Below are 24,121 nucleotides of genomic sequence, written 5' to 3'. Positions count from 1 at the left end.
GCTTATCTGAAACAGTTTAATATCACTGAAATCAACAGAAAATCAGGTTTAAAGACAAAATTTAGAGAAAAAAATGTTTTTATTCATGTTTTTTATGGACTATTTCATGGTATCATATCTGATCTTTATTTATTAAGTTGCTGTTTGTTTATTTGCCACAGCATGGCAGTGTGCAGTGCTGCTTAGCCTAAATAGCTAGTTGTGATGTTAAGTTCTTCTTAACAAAGCCATGTTCCACATGATATCCACATTGTAGGTTTTGATTAAACTTACAATCATGCACAGCATGAGCAGCAGATTATGATGTCAAGGATTTTACAGGTTTTTTTTGTTTGTTTTTGTTGTTTTTTTGTTGTTGTTTTTTTTTACAGTTTTTTAGTTTGCTGTGCTGTGAATTAAAGGGCTGTCCAATAGTTTGATGAAAGAGCATGACTGGATAAAGAAAGAAACAAACGAGTAGACAGTCATTTTTTATTTTATTTAACTTTATATAAAAAAATAAAATAAATTGCATTTCCATCAGATGTACATCAGACATTATACAAATAAGTACACTTATATATAATTGCACAAACATCTACAGCTAAATGCTTTTGAATCCATTGAGATTTTCATCCCTGCATTATAGGAAGGACAACTCTACAGCAGATATAGACCTGACAGCAGATAAGCAGAGTTCACATGGCAACTTGTGCCTTAAACAGCTCTGAAATATCAGTGGGTCATAAAATCCACAGTTATGTCGAAGGCATTCCTGCTCTCTAATTAGTCTTGTTTGGGGATGAAGGTGAAACCCTGTGATCTCACCCTTCATACTCTCCTGGCTTTCTTGGCTTGTCACCTTCACCCTCTACCCCATGGTGCCGAGAATTCCTGTCTGATAGCCAGCAGAGGTCTAAAGATCTCTGTTTCTTCTGATAATATCAGGTGGCAACATAACACTCTCTTCAGCGTTGTCTAATAGTGTAAGCGCAAGGTACTGCGGAACGGCTCTCTGGTTAATAGAGAGAATAGAGAGAGGACAGAGTGTCTCATGAGGACAGAATGACAGACATGGACACAGAGATATCTGGGAGAACAAGAGCGCTTGCCTGTTTATAGCAGAAAGTGAGCTCTGATACTCACAAAACTGTTTGGCAGCAGTAAGGGAATTCCTCCTCCTCCTTCTCCCTCCTCATCCTCCTCTCATGTCATTGTTACGGGGCACGGTTTCGTGAAAGACCTTTGGCTAAAACCATCCAATCTGCCAAAAGCCTGCCAACGATGAACTGCCTTTCAAATTAAAAATAGTGACAATGCAAGCTCTTATTTCAGACAGTCAGACTTGAGCTCAGCTTGTTCACTGACCTCTGAGTTATCCAGCTTGGCGTTCTCTGTCTGTCAGTTTGCACTACTGGTAATACAAGATTCTGCTTTTCAGAACTCCACTGTATAATTCTTGTTGCATTGTGAATATAGGAGCAGAAAAGCCATCTACACAAATCTAAACCCCTTTAGTAATTAGTAAACATCATGCGCCGTGAAGAGGTACTAACACTGGATATGCCTTCCTAATTATTGCCTTCTCACATAAAGCTGTGTAATTTTCTTTGTGAAAGCGTCTGCAAGTCACGTTCCAGTGTATGTTGTAACTATTGGAATTATAACGTTATCATAAGACCAATTGAAAACCAGCCACCTGCTACTGTCAGGGCTCCTGTTATACAAAATTAATCACCACTGTCTGATTAAACAGAATAGAGAATTCAACAGAATAGGAAAATGATCTGTATTATTGAACTGTTTCAATCAACTACATAAATTCCTTGCATTTATAACTTGCTTCTGCAGTTCTAGCATGCCTAATTGTAAGTCCAAGAAATTGAAAAATGAGCATATCAGTAAGAAAATGGATGCAGCAGAAGAAGTGCTTCTGGCTTTTGCACTGTTTTGTTATTGAAATTATGGAATTGGCGCCGGTATTCATCTGTAATGAGTCTTTTGCGCTGCAGAAATTTCTCATGGAGCGATTTCTGCTCGTAGGGAAATGCGGGTGCTGCTTTCTGAAAAGACACTAAAGAATGCTTTCAGAGAGCAGCATGCTCTGAGTCATCACACAGAGGGAGTGTATGTGTATGTGTGCATGTGTGTGTGTGTGTGTGTGTGTGTGTGTGTGTGTGTGTGTGTGTGTGTGTGTGTGTGTGTTTGGGGGGTGGTTTAGGCAGACTTTTAAATATAAAACTTTCTCTAATCATTGCCTTTTGCCTGCTGACATATTCTAAAGGTTATGAATAAATGCTGTACTGTGGGGGGTTTGACTTCAAATAGTAGATGAAGATGGAGTGAGTCATCTGAATTTGTGTGTATGTTGAAGGGTACATATGAAGGGATTTGCTCTTAAGTACTGCTTACTCTTTTAATGGAAGGCAAAATTATAATCCCCTGCGAAAAGTTCACTTTAGACTTGAGCACATGTAACTGATTGTGAAGAGTTATGTGAAGTGTGTGCATTATAATGTAACATACTGTATGGTATTCGATTATTAAACCAGGATCTGCTTCTTTACTGAAGTCTCAGTGTGTGTGTGGGTGTGTGTGTCTGTTTCAGAAGGGGAATAAGTGATTGCACTGGGAAGATATGCATGGTGTTTTTTCTGTTAGTGGAATGACAGTGGGCATAAAAATTAGAGCTGAACAATACAACATTTGTTTGGGCTCTGTGGTCTGGCACTGATCAACCCAGCTTTACTCTCCAGGAAAAAAAAAAAATCTGCAAACACTATTAAAAGCACTGCTTAATATTGCATTCTCTTTAATTATATAAGGGGGGTGGGGGGTGTATTGTCAGGCGTTTCGGAACTGTAATTAGCCTGGTGTAGTCAATAGGCAATTTTCCACACTGTCAAGTAAGAGTTATGAATTCTATGTTTATTTATTTCACTGTGTAATTTATCACTGCTGCATTTGGTTACAAAGGCATAAGTGTAGTGTAATGTGTTGATGCACTTTATGTCGCTTAGCATGTACAAAAATGACTTGTTAACAGAGGTGGGAACAAGCCATTGTTTTCAATTACCAAGTGTAAAAGCTTAGAGTGAGTCAAATCCTAAATCAAGCTCAATAAGTTTTAAATCACAGCCCATGTCTAATCCCAGGCTGAGCCCCAAGTCAAGACACTCAAACCCCAAATCATGTCCCAAGTCAAGACAGACAAGTCCAAATGCATTTCTTCAATTAAGTCACGTTCTGTGTTCAAAGTTAAGCCAGACATCTCAGGTTTAATTTCAGATCCCAAGTATCAATTAGAGTGATCGACACCTTTTAAGTCGCAAGTCAAAGTCACAAGTCAAGACCCAAATTGACTCAAAAATGTCAGCATCTAGTTTGTATTTTGTCTAGTGTAAATTATTTTTATTATTGGAGTCTAATGTAAATCTATCTTCAAATTATTTGGATATGGTGTTTGGTTAATAAACGCTGCCTGAAACTTGAATGATATCAAAAGTAAAAAAAAAAATTAAAAATAAAGTGGCATATTTCCAGCACAAAAAGATATTTAAACAAGGCAGCTTATTTTACATAGCTGTCAGCACTGCTTACATTTAGGCTTATTTTGAATTGAAATAATTGATAAATGCATAAAACCTAAGTGAGGAACACAATGCAAAATGTTCTTCTTTCTCAAATGCATTTATTTATTATTTTATTTATTTATTTATTGCTTTCTGGCATTTATCAAGAAAATGATGTGTTAGACTGCTTTAAAACCAGTGCTAAGCCAGGTTTAGAGAATCCTTAATAGCTAAAAGGACCTGCGTTTTTACACTTTTCTGTTTCCTATTTTGAATAATGGTAACAGTAGCTCAGTAATACGAGCAGTGTAATTAAGCCTTGTTCTAAATAAACGTGGATTCTTTCAGCACCAAGCTTTGTGTTGGAGCTTACAGCACACTTGGGTTAGATAATGGCTTTTTCATGCTTAATTGTTTCTAATGTGCCTTCTGGATCCTCTCATTTGTGGGCTATTAAAGTTGATGTGACCATGAGGTACTAATTTCCACTGTAATAGCTGAATCGGATTTTGCTATTGTCACACATTTTCAGCATACTATGATAACAAGTAGTAATTAGCCATGAACTATGTATGTCAAGGTGCTTAATTAAGTGATTCGTTCCTGCATGCTTCAGTGTAACTAGCTGTGCATTTTTGTATTGAAGATTATGTTGTGTATTCAGATGTGACTCATGCTGGTAGTCTGTGGTTGGTTAAACAACATCATGGGAAAATAGAGTGTGAATTACACACTGATCAGCCATAAAACTAAAACCGCCTATGTCATGTTGTGGCGTTCCACCAAGACAGCTCTGGCCCGTTGAGTCGTAGACTCTACAAGACTGTTAAGGTGTACTGTGGAATCTGAAACAAATCCTGTAAGATGTGAGGTGGGGCCTCTATTGAAATGAATGCCAAGATGCCATTGTACAGAGCATCGTATTGCCATTGTTTGCTTACCTTATTGTAGGTGTTGATAGGGATCAACATGGGAAATCTGGTCAAACTGCAACCATGCAGCCCTATATGGAACAATCTTTGATGCACTTTATTCTAAAACATTTGTATCTGAGCCAGCATTCACTTTTTGACCAATTTGTGTTATATTAACTCTGGGCCTGAGCCAGATGGGCTAGCTTTCACTCCCCATGGGATCAGTAAACCTTAGGCACCCATGACCCTGTTGCTGGTTTGACCTGGTCATCACAGTTTGGTTCTTATCAAAGAATCTTTACACTCGTCCATTTTTCTCCCTTTCCAACATATCAACTTTGAGAATGGTCTGTTCATTTGCTGCCTAATATAAGACAGGTGCCATTGTAATAAGATAATTTATGTTATTCAATTCAGCTGTCAGCAGTTTTAATGTTATTTTACCAGTTTATAACATAGGCAAAAGCATCAGTGAAGCAATTAGAGTCCAACCAGACACTAGACAGCTAGACAGCTAGGCAGCAGACAGTACCTTGACACCACTTTGAGGAAGACCCACATATGGGTTTGATGGTCAGCCTTTGGCCATATAGTGATTATCTCACAGATCAGTGATCCCTGGTCATTGAAGATCTGGGCTATTAACTCATGTTCCTGGCAGTGCTCTGGTGTTTTGCCTGTTAGTGTCCTTTATCTTGCAGAAAGAGATAGAGTGGTGATAACAGCTCACTGCAAATCCCAAAGGGACGAGAAGTGCTCCGTCAAAGCCCACATGATGTCACTTCACACCCTAGCACTTGTTCCATGTGCTGTCATTTGATGTATCCAATTAGTAAATGACTGATTTACAACACGGACATCGATTGGCATGCGATTGTACTTGACAGTTTTCGCAGTCCTGGTGGACTATTTATCAGCATAAAAAACAGTGGCTGATTTGTAACACAGCCTGACACTACTGAAATCTGAAAATAAGAGACACACAGAGGATACTCACAGAGGAAATGTATGATCACACTTCTATTCTTCCAGTACAGAAATATAGAAGTCATAGTTGCATCTATGCATACTAGTGGCTCTTTAAATCATGAGCTATACTTGAAGATCTTTTCATCATTGTGCAAAAGACGTGCTGGAGAGAAGAGGAATGAAAGTCAGTAGGAGTAAGACAGAGTACATGTGTATGAATGAGAGGGAGGGCAGTGGAGTGGTGCGGTTGCAGGGAGAAGTGGTGGAGAAGGTGGGGGAGTTCAGGTACCTGGGGTCAACAGAGCAAAGTAATGGAGAGTGTGTTAGAGAAGTGAAGAAAAGAGTGCAGGCAGGGTGGAGTGGGTGGAGAAGAGTGGCAGGAGTGATTTGTGATAGAAGAGTATCTGTATGAGTGAAAGGGAAAGTTTATAGGACTGTGGTGAGACCTGAGTTGTTGTATGTTTTAGAGAAAGTGGCATTGAGTAAAAGACAGAAGGTGGAGCTGGAGGTAGCAGAGCTGAAGATGTTGAGGTTTTTGTTGGAAAACAAGGTGAGGGAGGTGAGATTGAGATGGTTTGGACATGTACCGAGGAGAAACATGGGGTACATAAGATAAGAAATTGAGAAATTTCCCCACTAAGGGGCGAATAAAGGTATATCTTATCTTATCTTACATCGGTTGGAAAATGCTGAGGATCGAGCCACCAGGAAGGAGAAAAAGAGGAAGGCCAAGGAGGAGATTTATGGATGTGGTGAGGGAAGACATGCAGGTAGTTGGTTTGAAAGAGGCAGTTGTAGAGGACAGAGTGGTATGGAGAAGGATGATCCTCTGTGGTGACCCCTAACGGGAGCAGCCAAATGAAGAAGGAGGTTGTGCAAAAGGCATGAAAACTAATGCTATTGGTTTGCATGTGTAAGCTGGACGAGGAAGAAGATGATGAAGATCGAAAAAGGCGGAGCAAACAGATCCATTAGCAGTGTGGGGGTCTTGTTGTCCACTTGAAGTCAGAGAGGGGCTTTTTGCCAGAATGTGTGGGAGTCGCAAGCGGATCTCGACAACCACTCGAGCCAGCTGAGTGATGCTGGGAAAAGCAGGAAGAGATCATCATTAATTGATGCAGTGGCAAGTGTGGGCGTCTGCACATACACATATACATACACGCACACATTCACATGCACTCAGGCAGGACGATGAAGGCTGGTGCACTCAATCATGTCTACTAAGTGTGTTTTAGCACTTAGGCAGGATTGTTCACTAACGTGACTGCTCATTATCACGGAGCTTATGGGTGTATATGGTCGTTTGTCCTAGTGTGTTTGCTATTTTTAGTCTCATTCTTGTTGTGTTCAATAGGAATTTGGAATCTTAAATGTTTGTTTTTGTCAGTTTGTTTTTTCCACTTATTATTGTTGTATGTGCCAGTTATTTTCAACATTTTAACTTATATTCTATCATATTATCATAGTTTTTACATTATGGTTAATAATAATTTCCACACACACACACAAAGAAGCTTTTTGTCAGCATTTTGATGGATTTATTTTTTGAATGAGTGATACTGATTAATCATTCACAATACAACCAGGGACATTAGTCACTGTTTTAAAGAATGCATTTAAGTCATTTCATTTTAACAGCCTTTTTTAGGTTTGCACTTATTTCAGTCTCAGTATGTTGAAAAATTTAAAAACTTTATTAAATATATCTTTAGACTCAAAACCTATGAATGCTTGTCTAAAAAAAAAAAAAAAGGAAGAAGTGAACCCAATTCCGTGGTATGCACTGTTAACCAAAATGTGCTAATCATAGTGAGTCAGTGAGCAGCAATCCAGCCAGGTAGTTACCTATTTTACCCACTATGCTTGATTCTACTGCATTCGAATCTTCCCTTTCTCTCCCTAGTTTAGTCTATTCTGTTCTGTTCTATTCTCCTCTTCCTTTGTCTACTCTATTTTATAAAATCTTTCCTTTGTCTATTCTATTCTATTCTATTCTATTCTACTTTTTTTTATATTCTTCTCTGTTCATTTCTTCCTTGGTCTCTAATTCTATCCTTCCTTGTTTGCTTTTTTCTGTTCACCTTCACTGTATTCTATTCTATGATTTTCTACCCTGTCGACTTAACAACAGGACATTCTATTTTATACTGTTCTGTTCTGTTCCATTAATTTATTAATTTCTGTTATGCTTTTTCCCGCCATCTTCTAACCTATTTAACTCTAATTCCTGTTCTCTGCTGCTCTTCTCTACCCTGCTCTATTCTGTTCTACACTATTTTACTCTTTTTCTGCTCTATTCTGTTCAGTTCTTTTGCATTCTATTCTATGGCATCATGCTCTTCTTTATTTAACACTTTTCTATATATTTTAATGGTTTTAAACTGTGTTCTGTGCTACTTTTCTCTATTGTATTTATTATACTCTCTATTATTCTGCCCTATTCCACTTTTGTTATTTCGATTCTTTTCTTCTTTCTAGAGCCCTTAAACATTTCTGCTAGGCAAACAAGCAATGCAGAAGCACCACCAGGTGACAGAGTCATAGCTTTTCTCCTCAATGTGCGAATACTGAGCCTGCAGTTGGTGCTTTTGTTCTATTTGCTAGTTGCCTAAAGCATTTTCCACTTAGGATGTTTGTCTTGCCATGCTGTGTCATGTTGTTGAGTAACGCCACTGTGCATCACTGTATACATGTGAATATCGGGTTTTATAGCTAAAATGAATTGAGACCAAACAGTTTGACGTTCTGTCACAAATCCACTGTTTCCAGTTACAGTCATTGTAATTGTATCATGTAGAAAATGCACTACTACTATTTTCTTATGCATTGATCAGCTTTCATTTAGTACAGTTATTAGTGGAAAGGGACATCTAAGGACTATTGCTGATTAGATATCATCTGCATGATGGACCATTCTCTTCACAGCATTGACACAGATGGTGGTATGGTTGTGTGTTGCACTGGTATCAGTGTTGGAGAAGTCGCTTTGTTCCTGCTTAGGTGTCACCTGTGAATTGACAGTAGTCCACCAGGTGATAGAAATTGACACAAAAAAAGAGCTTGTATTCAAATTGTATAGTAATAGATGAGCTTTATTATTGAACTGTGTACTTTCAATGGACCAACAAGAAAGATCAATAAGTGTAGTACAGTAGGAATATCCTTATTGTATCATAAATTCATTAGCTCCAGCGCAGTGCCCAGATTTGATTGGAGATTAACAAAATGTAATAATATACAGTGAGCTAGTAAGTTAAATGACTTAATCCAGAATTAACAAACTATGAACTTTTGACCGAGTTTCTAATGAAGCACATGACCTTGGTAAAAAAAAGGTCAGTAAGTCATTGGCTGATGTTTTGGCTTTGGTGTTCTGTCATCACATTGTATGTATAAGATATTATTAGCACCTGACTAGAATCTTTATTTATTTTCTTTCAATATGCTGTCATCATGTTGTGCTAGAGTGAGAATTATATGATTGTTTTATCAGTCTTTGCCAAATATCTGCATATATTTTAGATTTCGAGAAGGTCGTCTTCTGTGCAATAATTAATCCGGCTGGTGAAAAAAAATAGTTTTACTGTCAATTAGATTGGGGTTTGTGAATGTGTGTAGTGGAGCAGATGGTGAGGTATGGAATGAGAATTTGTTTTATTGTGGCATCAAGTTGATCATTGTAAACTTGTGAACACTGTGTAACATTTAAACAGTAACCTCTGGCTGTTGAACCTAGCCTGGACTCGGTTAGTCCACCCTTGGAGATACAGCCTTGAGTATGCAGTCGACGCTTTTTTTGTGCTTGTGACAGATGTGTATTTTATTTTTGTATCATTTTATTTTCACTGATAACTGACATGCCATACTGCAGCAGGTAGAAAACGGAGTCTCTTGCTGCGTCCCAATTCTTTTACTTTTTCCTTACAGTTTTTGTAAAGAGTAAGTACATACTTTGGAAATTGCGAGAGCAGAAGAGAATGTCGCTGCCTGGTTACGCACGCCATCATTATAAACCAACTTCAGCTTTTCCTCGTTCATTATTTCTTATATAATTTAATGCTATATAATTTAAATCACCATTTCCTTGATTTATTTTCCACATTTCATTTACACTTCTCTAAAATGGATTTGGTTCCACAGATCCACCCTTTGAAAATACAGTGAGGAAAATAAGTATTTGAACACCCTGCTATTTTGCAAGTTCTCCCACTTAGAAATCATGGAGGGGTCTGAAATTGTCATCGTAGGTGCATGTCCACTGTGAGAGACATAATCTAAAAAAAAAAATCCAGAAATCACAATATATGATTTTTAAACTATTTATTCGTATGATACAGCTGCAAATAAGTATTTGAACACCTGTCTATCAGCTAGAATTCTGACCCTCAAAGACCTGTTAAAATGTCCACCTCCACTACATTTATTATCCTAAATTAGATGCACCTGTTTGAGGTCGTTAGCTGCATAAAGACACATGTCCACCCCATACAATCAGTAAGAATCCAACTACTAACATGGCCAAGACGAAAGAGATGTCCAAAGACACTAGAGACAAAATTGTACACCTCCACAAGGCTGGAAAGGGCTACGGCGAATTTGCCAAGTAGCTTGGTGAAAAAAGGTCCACTGTTGGAGCAATCATTAGAAAATGGAAGAAGCTAAACATGACTGTCAATCTCCCTCGGACTGGGGCTCCATGCAAGATCTCACCTCGTGGGGTCTCAATGATCCTAAGGAAGGTGAGAAATCAGCCCAGAACTACACGGGAGGAGCTGGTCAATGACCTGAAAAGAGCTGGGACCACTGTTTCCAAGGTTACTGTTGGTAATACACCAAGACATCATGGTTTGAAATCGTGCATGGCACAGAAGGTTCCCCTGCTTAAACCAGCACATGTCCAGGCACGTCTTAAGTTTGCCAATAACCATTTGGATAATGCAAAGGAGTCATGGGAGAAAGTCATGTGGTCAGATGAGACCAAAATAGAACTTTTGGGTCATAATTCCACTAAACATGTTTGGAGGAAAAAGAATGATGAGTACCATCCCAAGAACACCATCCCTACTGTGAAGCATGGGGGTGGTAGCATCATGCTTTGGGGGTGTTTTTCTGCACATGGGACAGGGCGACTGCACTGTATTAGGGAGAGGATGACCGGGGCCATGTATTGCGAGATTTTGGGGAACAACCTCCTTCCCTCAGTTAGAGCATTGAAGATGGGTCGAGGCTGGGTCTTCCAACATGACAATGACCCGAAGCACACAGCCAGGATAACCAAGGAGTGGCTCTGTAAGAAGCATATCAAGGTTCTGGCGTGGCCTAGCCAGTCTCAGACCTAAACCCAATAGAGAATCTTTGGAGGAGCTCAAACTCCGTGTTTCTCAGCGACAGGCCAGAAACCTGACTGATCTAGAGAAGATCTGTGTGGAGGAGTGGGCCAGAATCCCTCCTGCAGTGTGTGCAAACCTGGTGAAAAACTACAGGAAACATTTGACCTCTGTAATTGCAAACAAAGGCTACTGTACCAAATATTAACATTGACTTTCTCAGGTGTTCAAATACTTATTTGCAGCTGTATCATACAAATAAATAGTTTAAAAATCATATATTGTGATTTCTGGATTTTTTTTTTTAGATTATGTCTCTCACAGTGGACATGCACCTACGATGACAATTTCAGACCCCTCCATGATTTCTAAGTGGGAGAACTTGCAAAATAGCAGGGTGTTCAAATAATTATTTTCCTCACTGTACCTTTGTGATTTTCATTATAACATACTACAGTTTGGGACACATTGATTAAAAATGTCAGATACTGTTGAGGACAGATAGTAGGCAGATTGCGACGCAGCACTTGTATACGGGTTGATTTTGCCCTTTGTGTATTGTTTGCTCTATTAAACTGTAGCTCGAAGATTCCCTCCTTATTATCCCACCATGCAGCAGCAGGTGAAGGATTGTTTGTGGTCTCCTAGTGACAGAAACTGCAGGGGGATGGACGCTCGATCAAATCTCAGCCCAAAGAAACTAAACTCAGTGGTCACCCTCTTGCCATCTGGTAATGACACACGGCCTCATCGCAGCCTAACGAGCCATAATGAGCCGCGGTGTCGGGGCAGATCGTGTGAGATGCACTTTGCCACAGCTCCATTTGGCAGTAGTGACTCAAAATCAGCATGTTTTGCATGCCCTGGTGGCACAGTCAGCAGTAATGACGTCTAACAGCCTCTAATGAGGACTGGAAGAAGCATCTGCATTCTTCCTCCGATCCATTAAGGAGTGAGAATGCAAAAATGTTCATGCTTTCCACGCCGTGATCTTTCACACTCCGGCTTAATAAGTGCTGATGAGCTGTAATGAGCGCTATTGTTCCCAATGTCAGAACAGCCCATTTGTATGTCAGTGAAAGGTGGGGAGTGGGAACGGATAGCGCCATGATACAAGCTGAGCGGACTCCTGACATCTTAACAAGCTAAATGGATGCAAACCAAACATTAGGAAATAAAGGAGGCATACAGCACAGACGGAACATCATGGCAGATGCAGTAGGAATGTTGGTGCTCACGACCCGAGTCACCTGTGGTCCCCTTCATATATGAACCAGAAATGTTCACAAAAGATTCACGCTAGTGTATTCTTTACGCATTGCTATAGCTGTCTCATAGAAGAAGAATTACAGGCTTTAAGCCAATAAAGTTTCCTCCTCCTCTGCTTTCTGGAGTAGAAAAGAGGGGGGGTAGCAATTGTCATGCTTATAGATAAAGCCTATAATCACGTTTCTTTTTGTGATTTTTAAAATGGCCGTTGCAAGCCTGTCACTAGCAAATTGCTGTGAATTATAAGATTATTGTATAAGCTTTTTGAGAAGCTTTGTCATATGATTTCTTTGTGATAATAATTTAAAAAAAAAAATCAGTCAAGCTACATTTATTGTCATCTGCTCACATGTCTGAGTCTATTGCTGCCAATCTTTGTACAGAAGATAAAGAGTCTTCAGGAAGAGACTCCAAGCAATAGAAGTGAGGAAGGATAATACCGTGGATTTAAGAAAGTTTTTAAGGAAGTATTATCAGTGAGATGTGTATATGAGTCCATTTATAAGACACTTACTTACTCCTACATTCATTTATTATCGCCCTCATCATGGATCTAAAACAATCATCATTAGTTAATTATCAGTTTTGAGCCCTACATTAGAAGCTATTTACTGGACATGCTGAACGTTGTTAAACATTGAACTAAGAACGAAGACGACCCTTTGCTTAGGATTTTTCAAGTACTACATTAGCTCCAGAGTGATCATTAATGCTTCAGCACAGCTGTCAGTTGCTAATTGTACTGTAGCTGTGTTTTTCTTTTCCCCTGGCTGAGTGTTTTGGAAAAGCTAAGGATTGGGAAAACAAAGTGACACAAAAATGTCTAGCAACATCATTCTTGGAATAAGATTTACTTGAACCAGGTCTCAACTGCTTTTCTGTACAACCTAAAGCATATCCATTCACGAGAAGGTGAATTTACATTTCCAGCAAATCGATTTGTGCACACCTGACCATCACACTCATTTGCTTTTGATAAACATCCCATTCTATTCCCTTTTTCCTCTTATAATAAGCTTCGCTCTTCAGGGAATACTTTCCGCTAGACTTAGAATGTGGCTGTCGAGATTTTGGATCATTCAGCCAAAAGAGAATTAGCGAGATCAGGCACTCTGATGTTGGGACTGGAGGCAATTTGTGTTCATTCCAAAGGTGTTCGGTGGATTTGAGGTCAGGGAACACTCAAGTTCTTCCACTCTTGGCAAGTCATGTCTTTATGGACGTGTTTGAGTCTTTTAGTTCCAAAGGGAAATTATAATGCTACAGCATACAGAGATCAAGTCCAAGTCTATTGTGTGCTTCCAACTGATGGCATATGGATGTGATGACTAACATTAGGCTATATAGTGAATTAACATTTTTATAATAGATGGAATAAGGTCATCTCTTTGGATAACAGCCATGCCAGGTAGATTCTATTATTTAATAATTGCAATTCTTCTGTTCCTCATTACCACATTAGTTTCTTGTATAAATATATTTGGAACTCATACTGCTGTACAGGATTATATAATAGAATGTAAGAACAACAATAGAGGCCACTAATAAAAAATACAATTTGTAATACCCAAAAATACAAAAAAGAGGAACTCCAAATAGTCTTGTTTGCGCTCTAGATTTCATCACTAAGCCTGTTTTGCCCTGTAGTGATCTGCCAGCTTTAATTACAAAATTGACACACGACAGTGGGACAGTGAACAAGGGGATTTTTTTTTTCTCGAGTCGGTGGAAAATGACAGACATTATTTTCAGACACTATGCAACAACAGGTTGTAAAATCACGGAAAATAGATAGTGTGTCTGATTTCACTGGATTTGAAGTAATATATTGATATAAAATGTATATTGTGATATGATTTTGTGATACATGTTCTTAAGCTGTTGTTACAGTGACAAAGTAGTGTCCTCATGTATTGTAATGTGATTTTGGCCCAGCTATAGTCTAAATCACTGTTGCATGGCATTAAATATAGCTAATAAAGAAAAAACAGAAACTAAACTCAGCTCAGATGCCTCTGATATGGCAGATGTGGCTTGTAATGCTTGCGGAAATAGAATTGTGTGACGTCTTGACGTGACGCATCTGGTGTCAAAAGCCTTTAAGAGGTAAAACAGGATTAAAAATTTAAAGTGGCCCCAGTGGCGAGCCATAGGGAATCCCCTGAACATTTCCCTTGACATTTGCAGTACCATCTGTTTTTCTTCTGTGACTTTTATTTAGTGTTAATGTTCAATATTACTGTGTTATTATATGCTCTGTAAAAGGAGGTGTGTGTATATTTTTTTGTATATGTTTTTTTTTAGAATAGAATGTTGTTCATTAATTATTCATGTTTAGCGTCTTTGTACTTGCCCTTCATTTGCTGGTCTATTTTTATATGTATATTGATGTTTATATGTGTTTGTGTGTGTCTTGCCAGCTTTTGTAACGCTCCTAAATGGCGACCAGGCACAGGACGCCATCCGTTCACTGCACCAGACCTCGGTGCGTGGTCGTGACATCAGCGTACAGCTGCAGCCCACCGACTCGCTGCTTTGCGTCACCAACCTGCCTCACACGTTCATGGGCACGCAGTTCCAGGAACTGGTGCGCTCCTATGGCAACATTGAGCGCTGCTTTCTCGTCTACAGCGAGCTAACAGGCCACTCCAAGGGCTATGGGTTTGTGGAGTACATGAAGAAGGACTCAGCCTCCAGGGCTCGGTCCGAGCTGCTAGGTAAAGTGCAGGGCGAGCGCTTGCTTATGGTGCAGTGGAGCGACGTCAACCAGCTCAGCACAGCCCACCACATCCACTCCAAGTGCCTGTGTGTGGAGCGGCTGCCCATGGACTTTGACAGCTCTGAAGAGCTAGCACACATCTTTTCTGAGCGCTACAAACCCGTCTTCTGCCAGGTGAGCAACAGAGAAAGGAGTGAGTTATGCTTAGAAACTTTACACACACACACACACACACACACACACATGCAGGATTGTAAAATAAATGACTTGCCCACCTCCTTGTGTAGAGAGAAGTTGTTAATGGAGAGAAGATACGTCTTGCTGTGTAAAATTACCAACCTTGTATGGGTTCTAGCTGCAATTTACAATTTGTGATCGAGCGAATAATATCTCTTCTTTTTTCTTTTTGTGTGTGTGTGTGTGTGTGTGTGTGTGTAAACGTCATTTTACTCTTCCTCTAATTTTTTTTTTAAGAATCCAGACCCTTAGTGTCAAACAAAACATTACTCAGTTTGAGTTCACTTTAGCGTTAATACAGCATTTGTTCTCAACCCTTCCAATCTCCTGCAAAATCAATACTCTATCTAGAAGAGTGGATCATATGATGCTGGATCATGTTTCTTTCTTCCTAATCAAAACCTTTTAAAAACCCAGAAGCCAGCCTTGCTGCTTGAAGTGTTTTTTTAGCCGACACGCTAATCGATACTCGCACCCTCACAAAGGCATGAAGCACCAGAGCTACACCCACACTATAGTCAGATGTGTTGGAGGTGGATGAAGATCAGAAAGCTTTGACCGCTCTACTCTGACTCACTCTAAGCTTTCAGGCTTCGGCTTTATGTTGGACAACTACATGCTAAGTTGGCATGCTAAGGCAGTTTTCATACAGGATTCGTTTTACATAACAAGGTGGAAGAATATATCCCTGGAAGGATAGTCCTGTCCGTAATTGTCATATTTGCCATTTTTATGGATCTCAAGTATGTGCTATTTACGTTGATATATACAAATGAAAATATTCCATTATATCTGTATTTTTCAGTACAAACACACTCCAGGAAACAGGCTTTTGTATGATCTATAACCAAAACCAAATCAAGCAGTAAACCCTTGTTGTTGCCCTTTAGAGCTGACTGTGCATCTCAAATTAGCGGCCTGAAAATGAAAGGGTTCTCTGATTTGCTCTTCAGTCTGGAACATCAATGAAGAGAAAAACAAGTCGGCAAATAAGCATGAAGTGATAGTGTAGAAAAGAAGTGCTTTATTCTGTTGCCCTCAAACTATAGCCATTTGATAAATGTGATAAATATATTGATAATGATAATAAAATAGGGACTTTGTAAGATTTTAAAAAGTTATCCAAATTCCTATTCTAGTCTATTGAGGTAAAAATGGCCCAGACCCAAAATGGTAAAAGGTTAAGCTTTGATTGGTCTTAACAACAGGAACAAAGAGATAACCCAGTATTGGAAAACTTCTCTTTGATTTCTTTAAATGTTTAAGCCTTGTGGGTAAAAAACCAACAACATTGTTTTACAGAAAAAAGTCAGTGTTGTTCCATTAGTATTGATGAGTGTTAAACAAATACTTGTGAACCCAGACACGTGTTTTAACAATTTTAACAAAGATAATGATTTAACTTTTGCATACAAGATGACTCTAAGTGAATTTCCATGTTTTCCCAAATAGTAAAAATAAACCTGGAAATTGTTGAACAGGAGGACTCGAGTGCATTGTATATTTTTTGCTAAGTTTTGGACCAATTGTTTGTTGTTAAGAACATTAAAAGTTTAATAATCTTACCAGTTTGGGCTTGGACTATTTTTTTTTTTTTTTTTGCTCAGACGTTTCACATTATGGACCACAGGATTTAAAGTTTGAGTATATATAATATAGATCAAAATCAGTTTGCATCAATGTTATGGAAAATTTCAGAGATGAGTACATCATGAAAACACCTTCACTATTGTGATTAGCAACATGCTAAGAACATACTGCTAAGAACGAAAAGGTCAGTGATAAGAGATTTGCAGTATTATGAATATGAAGAGAGGGCCGCTGCTGCAGGTGATAATATAGATTAATGTCCTGTTTATATTCATTAGTTTGTTGTAGGGCTGTCGATTATTTTAGTAATCGAGTTTTCTGATGATTAGTCCATTGATTAATCGAGTAATTTTTGTTGTGTTCTTTGGCCTGAATCTTCTCCCCCCCCTTGCTGTCTTTTCTCCGTTCCTCCATTTTTTCATTGTGCAGTGGTTTCTGTGTTTACCTGTCATGGGGTCTCATTTATAAACATGGCATAGGCACAAAACGAGGCTGAAAACGGACATATGCCACCAAACTTGACGGGGGAAGGTGTACACCTGTAAGTAAACTCTGAGCTCTGTGTACGCACAACATGGGAAAACACAGAAGGTGAGAAGGGGAAATGGTGACACAGATAAAGCGCACATCCTTAGCATGGAAAGTGGTGTACGCTCGTTTCCAGCCCTGTTTTGTGCGTACACCACGTTTATATAGGAGACCCCAGAGGGTTTAGGGGGTAGTACATCAGTAATAATGGTCAGTGGGGAAACAGTGCTCCAAGAGTATTTCATTGGACTAAATGAAGCATTGAGGCAAATAATTTGCTTCTTTTTTGCTCAAATTACTCTAGGAATCGTTTCAGCGCAGGTTTGTTGGATCTCAGCACTATAATCACCAACTGATGTTAGCAAAATCTGAATCTGATCACCAGTCAAATCCTACTGAACCAATAGATTGCCATGGATAACAGTTGGGTTCGATCCTTCACCAGGTAACAGTAGTGATGTTGCATTACAGATGTTGCACCAGAAGTTCAGCTTGATGTCTGAGTAATTACATTTATCATTTTGCTAATATTTCTCTCAGGTTTTTTTTCCTCCCCACTTACTGTTCTGTGTGTGGGTGTGTGAGTTGTCCTTTCAAGCCACTGTGTCTCTCCAGCTGTCTAGTGCTTTTCAGAGTCTGAGGTGTTTGCTCCAACGTGTCAGCATTGTTCCCGGAGTAGAGAAAATGAGAGTGGTCGCCTCCACACAGAAGATTCCAGACATTAGGGCTGTCTCAAACGACATTGTAGCGTGGTGAATATGGATGCGTAGGCACACGCAGAGTTATTAGCCAGCAATTTGCATAATTGTGAGTGCTTCCTAGTTTCTGTTCGTCATACTGTTTCAGGCTGAGATTATGGTTGGTTCTTTTTTTTTTCTTTTTTTTTTTTTTTTTGCTTATCAGTATTTCTCTTTTTAGTTGTATACTGATCTTTTATTAAACAGCAGATGTTACTGATGTTACTGACCCACTGATGTTAAAATATTTATTAAAATACATTCTAGTTATGTAAAAAAAAACGTAAAATAATTTTAAAAGAAAAAGAAAAAACAGAAAACAACCAAACCAATTAATGAACAATTAATGAACAACAGTGTACAATTTTTACAATAATAATTAATAATAATAATATACAATAATCAGCAGCTTGTGTGCATTAAATTGTGATGAAGAACTTCCATAACCTTCATTGTAAGAGAAGGATGTGAAGGAGACTTCAATACCAAGCAATATGGCAAAGCAAAATTATCCTCTTTCAGATGCTAGATGTAGATTTTGCAGTGTGAGCTTTACTGTTAGCATTAGGTGACCTGTGTTTCATGCCCCTTTGAGCTGACTATGCATCTTAAATCAGCAACAAAGACTAGCTGGAGAATGAGTTCTCTGATTTGCTGTTCAGTAGACATCAGCAACAGCATAAAAAAGGCAAAGCAAGCAATGATTCTCTCAGAAGACCATGTGGATCAAATTCTTTTTACCTGCTTAATATCTCTAAATGTATTTTTACTTGCTATAGCTAGCTATAGCAGAGCATTGTGAGAGATGCAAAGTAATGCATAAAGGGGAGTTTATAACGATAATCATTTTGGTGTAAAGCACTATATTAATAGGAAATAAAGTCTCTAGAGTTTACAGAGAATTGTGCAGAAGAATCTGCAAGGTGATACTCCTGTCAGTCAAGATGTAGAATTTGAGAATAGCAGACTCATAAAGACTCTATAAACTGGGCAGACTAGAAAAAAAGTGTCTGGTGAGTCTTTGCCTATTATAGGTTTTTGTTCTTGGCTGACAGGAGTAGAAGCTGATGTGGTCCTCTGCTGGTGTTCATTCACCTCGAGCTTTGATGTTTTGTGCATGCTGAGATGCTTTTCTTTGCAGCACAGTTATAAAGATTGATCACTCGAGTTAATACATCCATCTCAGCACCCTCAGCTGCGCATTTACCTCATGTCTTTCATCAAGACTTTTCCTGTCCACAGAACTGTCACTCTATGTTTTTTGTTTTTTTTCACCATTCTGTGTAAACTCACCATTCTGTGTAAACTGTTGTATGTGATAATCGCAGGAGATCATCAATTTTGAAAATATTCAGTCGAGCCTATCTGGCACCATTTTGATATTTGATATGGATAATATATGAAACTCTTGAACTGTTTCTAGGTGGACAGTGAGTATATTTTGAATATCTACTTGCCTCCCTGATGTTTACCTTGGCATCTATCTCAGCCAGAAGTAAAGCTATTGCATTTAAAATTCTGGTTGCCCTCAGAAGTCAAAAAAGAGAAAATCAGATTTAAAGATTTCATTCGGTCCGCTGTGCTGGAGCAGACATTTTGACAGCCAGTATCTGATTACAAACTAAACCGATGAGGCGTATGTCTGTTCCTCTATCGCACATAAATATACAACTATTTGATCAAAGCATGACTTTCACCATTTGAGGAAAATCCTGTGGTAGCCATGCTGGGTAAATGTGCTCAGTTTTGACTAAATAACCAACATTGTCACTGGCAAAAATAGCACCCCTGAACCATCATACGTCCTCCTCTATGCTTTACAGTAGAAACCACACATTCAGGAACCGTTTGTTTACCCTATGATCTAATTAGATGGCGATTAGAACCAAAAATCTCAAATTTGGACTTATCAGACCAAAAGACCTTTCTAATGATCTAATGTTCATTCCTTGTGTTTCTTGGCCCAAACAAGTCTGTTCTGCATGTTGTTCTTCTGAAGTAATAGTTGCTTAGCCGCAATATGACCATGAAGGCCTAAATCATGTCTGCAACTGGAACTCTAAGAAGCATTATTGTAATTCAGTGTTTTCTGAGGCTGGTAATTCTAATAAGCTTATCCCCTGCATAAGAGGCAGTTCTTTGTTTTCCTTTTCTGGGGACATTCACAAGACAACTGGTTTAAATCACTGATGACTGATGGCACAAATTAACTCTTGACAAGACACACCTGTGAATTGAAAATCATTCCAGGTGATTACCTCATAAATCTGATAAGAAAATGTTTGAGTTTGCCAAGCTGTCATCAAAGCTAAATGTAGCTACTTTGGACAATCTAAAAAATAAACTGTATTCCAGGTTGTTTAACAATTTTTTGTTTACTACATAATTCCATACATTTTTTTATAGTTTGGATGTCTTTGGTGTTCAGTATTACAATGCTTTAAATTAAATGAGCAAGAATGTTTTTAAAAATGTAATTGTTCATTTATTTTTACCAATGATCCAAATTGAAAGTAAATGAACAGATGAGAAATCCAAAATCGAATAAATATTTGCATGACTACCTCTGGCAGAAAACCGGTAGGACCCAGAACACCAATTTATTGTCTGAAGAAGTCTGGCCAGAAGTGGTCTTTATGGAAAAATCGCGACCAAAAAATCTTACCTCCAACATGAAACAAGGTTAACCGACTCAACTATACACGAAAACATAGCACCTGGGGTGCAGAAAAATGGCAGCAGGTGCTCTAGATTGATTGCTTTAGCAGGAGGCAAGTTATTTGCCAAAGGACTGGAGAGCAGTTCAATAATGTGTCTGCAGGCAACATTAAAGCATGATAGAGGTTTCTTGCAAGTTTGGGGCTGCATATATAGAGTCGTGGCATGATCTCCAGTGGTCCTTAGTTGCTGCAAGATTGGTGGGTCATTCCTCTCTTTGTTTAATCCTTCTTTTTCCAGATTTGCATAAAGTCTGAGAAACATTTAGCTCTGTCTCTTTATACTGTTAAACAAACCTCACACAGACCTTTTTATTGTCGCATGCGCCTCCTTGCTTCTTGATACCACTGCCTAGTCACCCAAAGCCCTCATAAGAAGCATGCAGCTTGATACAAACTTTATCAAGAATGTTTAATAATATGTATGTGTTAATATTGATCCTTTTAATTATTATACTGATTTTGAGAAACATTTATAATAATGTGCATTCTCAAATTTGTGTGTGAGCAGACAAGTCCCAGTACATAAATTTGAACCAGTGGTATAAAGAAGCGATTAAAAGGCCTTGATTTGTCAAATACACATTACAGCACACAGAAATTATTTACTTCACATAGCTTGTTAGGAAGGTGGAGTCAGAGCACAGAGTCCGTCATGAAAACAGCTCTCCGTGCAGCAGAGAGGGTTAAGGACCTTGCTCATATGCCCAGTGGTGGCAGTTGGCACTTTTGCAGCTTGAAACTCCTTCTAATCACTAACCCAGAGCCACCCAAATTTGTTAAATAACATCATTGTGTGATTGATTTAATATGTGTGATATGCTCATGCATTTTGGGGGGATGCCAAACACTAGTAGGGGTGGTGACAATATTCAGAAATGTAATCATTTCAGCCATAAATTACTTGCTATATTAACCAGTAGGTGTGGGAAATAAATATCTTTATGACCAAAAATAATTGCTAGATACATGCACTGGACTTCACAAGTCTTTAAAAAGATCACCCTGATAATATAGAAGATAAACACTTTTTTTACATTTGGAAATATTTTTATTAAGAACACAAATGCTCAATATTTAAATTTTAAAGCGTGTGTTTAGATGACACGTTAAGGTTACTAGGTTACTATGAAGTTTCTGTAAATATTTTAAAGACTCTGCTTTTCACTCAAATTGTTGTTAATGACAATTTGTAAGGATAATTTTTGCATTAATTTAGTACAAATGGCTCATTAGAAGAATTCTCTCAATAAACATTGTGAATAAACAAATTAAGGAGCATGCACATTTGAATTCTTCAGTCGTTAAACATGAAGGAATCATAGAAAGCTTCTATAATTGTTTCATTAACATTCTTAAAGCACATGTTTATCACTATCACTTGAATTCACTTTTATTCAGAGCTACTGAAACCTGTATTTTTATAAGAGCTGCTATAAGTACCGGTTGTAATTTAAATCCTAGGTCTACAATAATGTCTTTATCTAAAATATTATCGTTTCCATAGTACCAGCTTTCTGTAGTAGAACATTTTTTAAAAACACGATGGAAGGAGTCTCCAGTGTCGGTGCTTTGTAGCATCTTTAGGAAAAAGGTTATTGATTTCTCAGTAATGCGAGACACTGAATACTTATGTTTTATTCACTTGTAAAGGACTGAGAGTGAACTTTTGCACAAAATGATTTCACAAAAAGGCATTAAGTGCCATTCACTAATACATAAAATGTCGTCATTGACAAATTGCTCTAGTATTAAAGAAATAACATTACATGACTAGCTGGTATTGGAAATTTCTCTCACTCAGCTGCAGTTAACAATTATTTTAATTATCGAACATTCTACTGATTAGTCCATCGATTAATCGAGTAATCGGACAAGAGGTACTTTTTCTTTATTAATGAGCAATACGATTGCCGGCACCGGTCCGTGGGTCAATTGGTACCGGGCCGCACAGAAAAAATACATAACTTACATTATTTCCGTTTTATTTATTATCTGATTCTGACCAATGTTTCATTTTGGAAAATTACCGGATTCTCTCCGCCACATCTGTCCAGACTCACGCTTGATGCATGTCATGATGCCTCCCTCAGTCACGTCTTACCTCCATCCGCTACCTTCTTAAAGGGGCTTCTCCGGCTGCTAACACATAATACATTACCGCTAAATTCAATCCCCCAAGATAGCAAAATGAACAAAAAACAACACAGTAGATTCACTTTTATTATTATATTTAGAAAATATATATATATATATATTTTTGTATTTATCCGCCACACATTTAAAGGTCCGTGAAAATATTGTCTGACAATAATCTGGTCCGTGGCGCAAAAAAGGTTGGGGACCACTGATTTACTGTATTCAATTGCCATATTAAATAACAATGCAAATACAAATATATAAATAAAAATATAAAAAGCAATTTAAAATTAGTCTAAAAAGGTAAATGCACAGTGTACAGTGTTTTCTTTATATTTTTGTTTAAAATGATCCCAAACTTTCTGTCGTTTTCTTTGGCCTGAATCTTTTCCTCGCCCCTTTTAGTTTTTTTTTACATTCTGCAGCGTCTTCTGTGTTTACCTGTCCAATACGCTCCAGAGTTTAGTGGTTGGTGCGTCAGAAATAATGGTCTGCGGGGAAACATTATGCTCACAAGGGGTGTAGTTAAATAGACCAAATGAAGCATAAATATTTTGTATTTCAGTTACTCGAGGAAGGGTTTCAGCCCTAATTCTATTGCTTAATTTTTATGGAAACCAGTGTTATTTAACATGCATGTAATTAGCTGGACTCTGTCACTGTATGAACCCACACTGTTGTAATTGTACATATTTGTTATTTCAACCCGGAAAGTGCTTTCAGATAATCTAGTCTTAGTCAAAAACACATGGCCTTTTCATATAAAGACCAGCAGTGCAAAGAGCACTTTTTCTCCACAATCCTTCTCTCCTGGGCACCTACTCATAATTTAAATGTCAGCAATATTGTACATTATTGTAGTCTAGAAAGCACAAAGAGCTGGAGGGAATGTGTATTGTGTGTGTGTCACAGTAGAATTGATTTGTGTGTTTTAAGGTCAGTAGGACGTGGCTGGTGCAGACCTTTAGCAGTGTGGGAGGCTCAGCAGGATGAAGCCCAGTATACATGGTTGTAGAGAAAGGAAGCAGCAGTGTGTTTTGTGTTGGTGCATCAAAAGCAGGTTCCATGCAAATGCCAGTGCTGTCATGGACAAATGAAAAAAGTTATCGTCACACGAAAAAATAAAATCCCCCGTTTATCGCGGGCGGTTTATGGATTGTAACCACCGCTATAAACGAAAAACCACGATAAACGGACGCCACCCCAAAAATGCTATTTTGTGTATTCAGTGCTGTACTGTATTAACATTTTACTTCATTTTATAATTATGAATTAAATTGTTATTAATACATTTCATTATTTCAACGTAAAACTCTATAAAAACAATTCGCTATAAGTTTTTTGGTCTATTGTGCTATCCGCGAGAGAAAAATCAGCCACAAGAATGAGTTATGTAGCAAATGCAATTCCGCGATAAACCGGGG

General features: G+C 38.3%; 1 protein-coding gene across 2 annotated transcripts in view; it reads left to right on the top strand.

Moving 5' to 3' along the window:
* Positions 1-24,121, top strand: part of raver2 (ribonucleoprotein, PTB-binding 2) — an 86,731-nt gene that overhangs the window by 11,666 nt on the left and 50,944 nt on the right. For both annotated transcript variants that reach the window (XM_046857232.1, XM_046857221.1), the window contains exon 3: positions 14,451-14,923. In XM_046857232.1, coding sequence (XP_046713188.1) covers positions 14,451-14,923 — 473 coding nt within the window. The remainder of the gene's footprint in view (positions 1-14,450; positions 14,924-24,121) is intronic.

Source organism: Silurus meridionalis, chromosome 1 (assembly GCF_014805685.1).
Source record: "Silurus meridionalis isolate SWU-2019-XX chromosome 1, ASM1480568v1, whole genome shotgun sequence".
Taxonomy (NCBI): domain Eukaryota; kingdom Metazoa; phylum Chordata; class Actinopteri; order Siluriformes; family Siluridae; genus Silurus; species Silurus meridionalis.
This window is presented reverse-complemented; position numbering and strand designations above follow the sequence as displayed.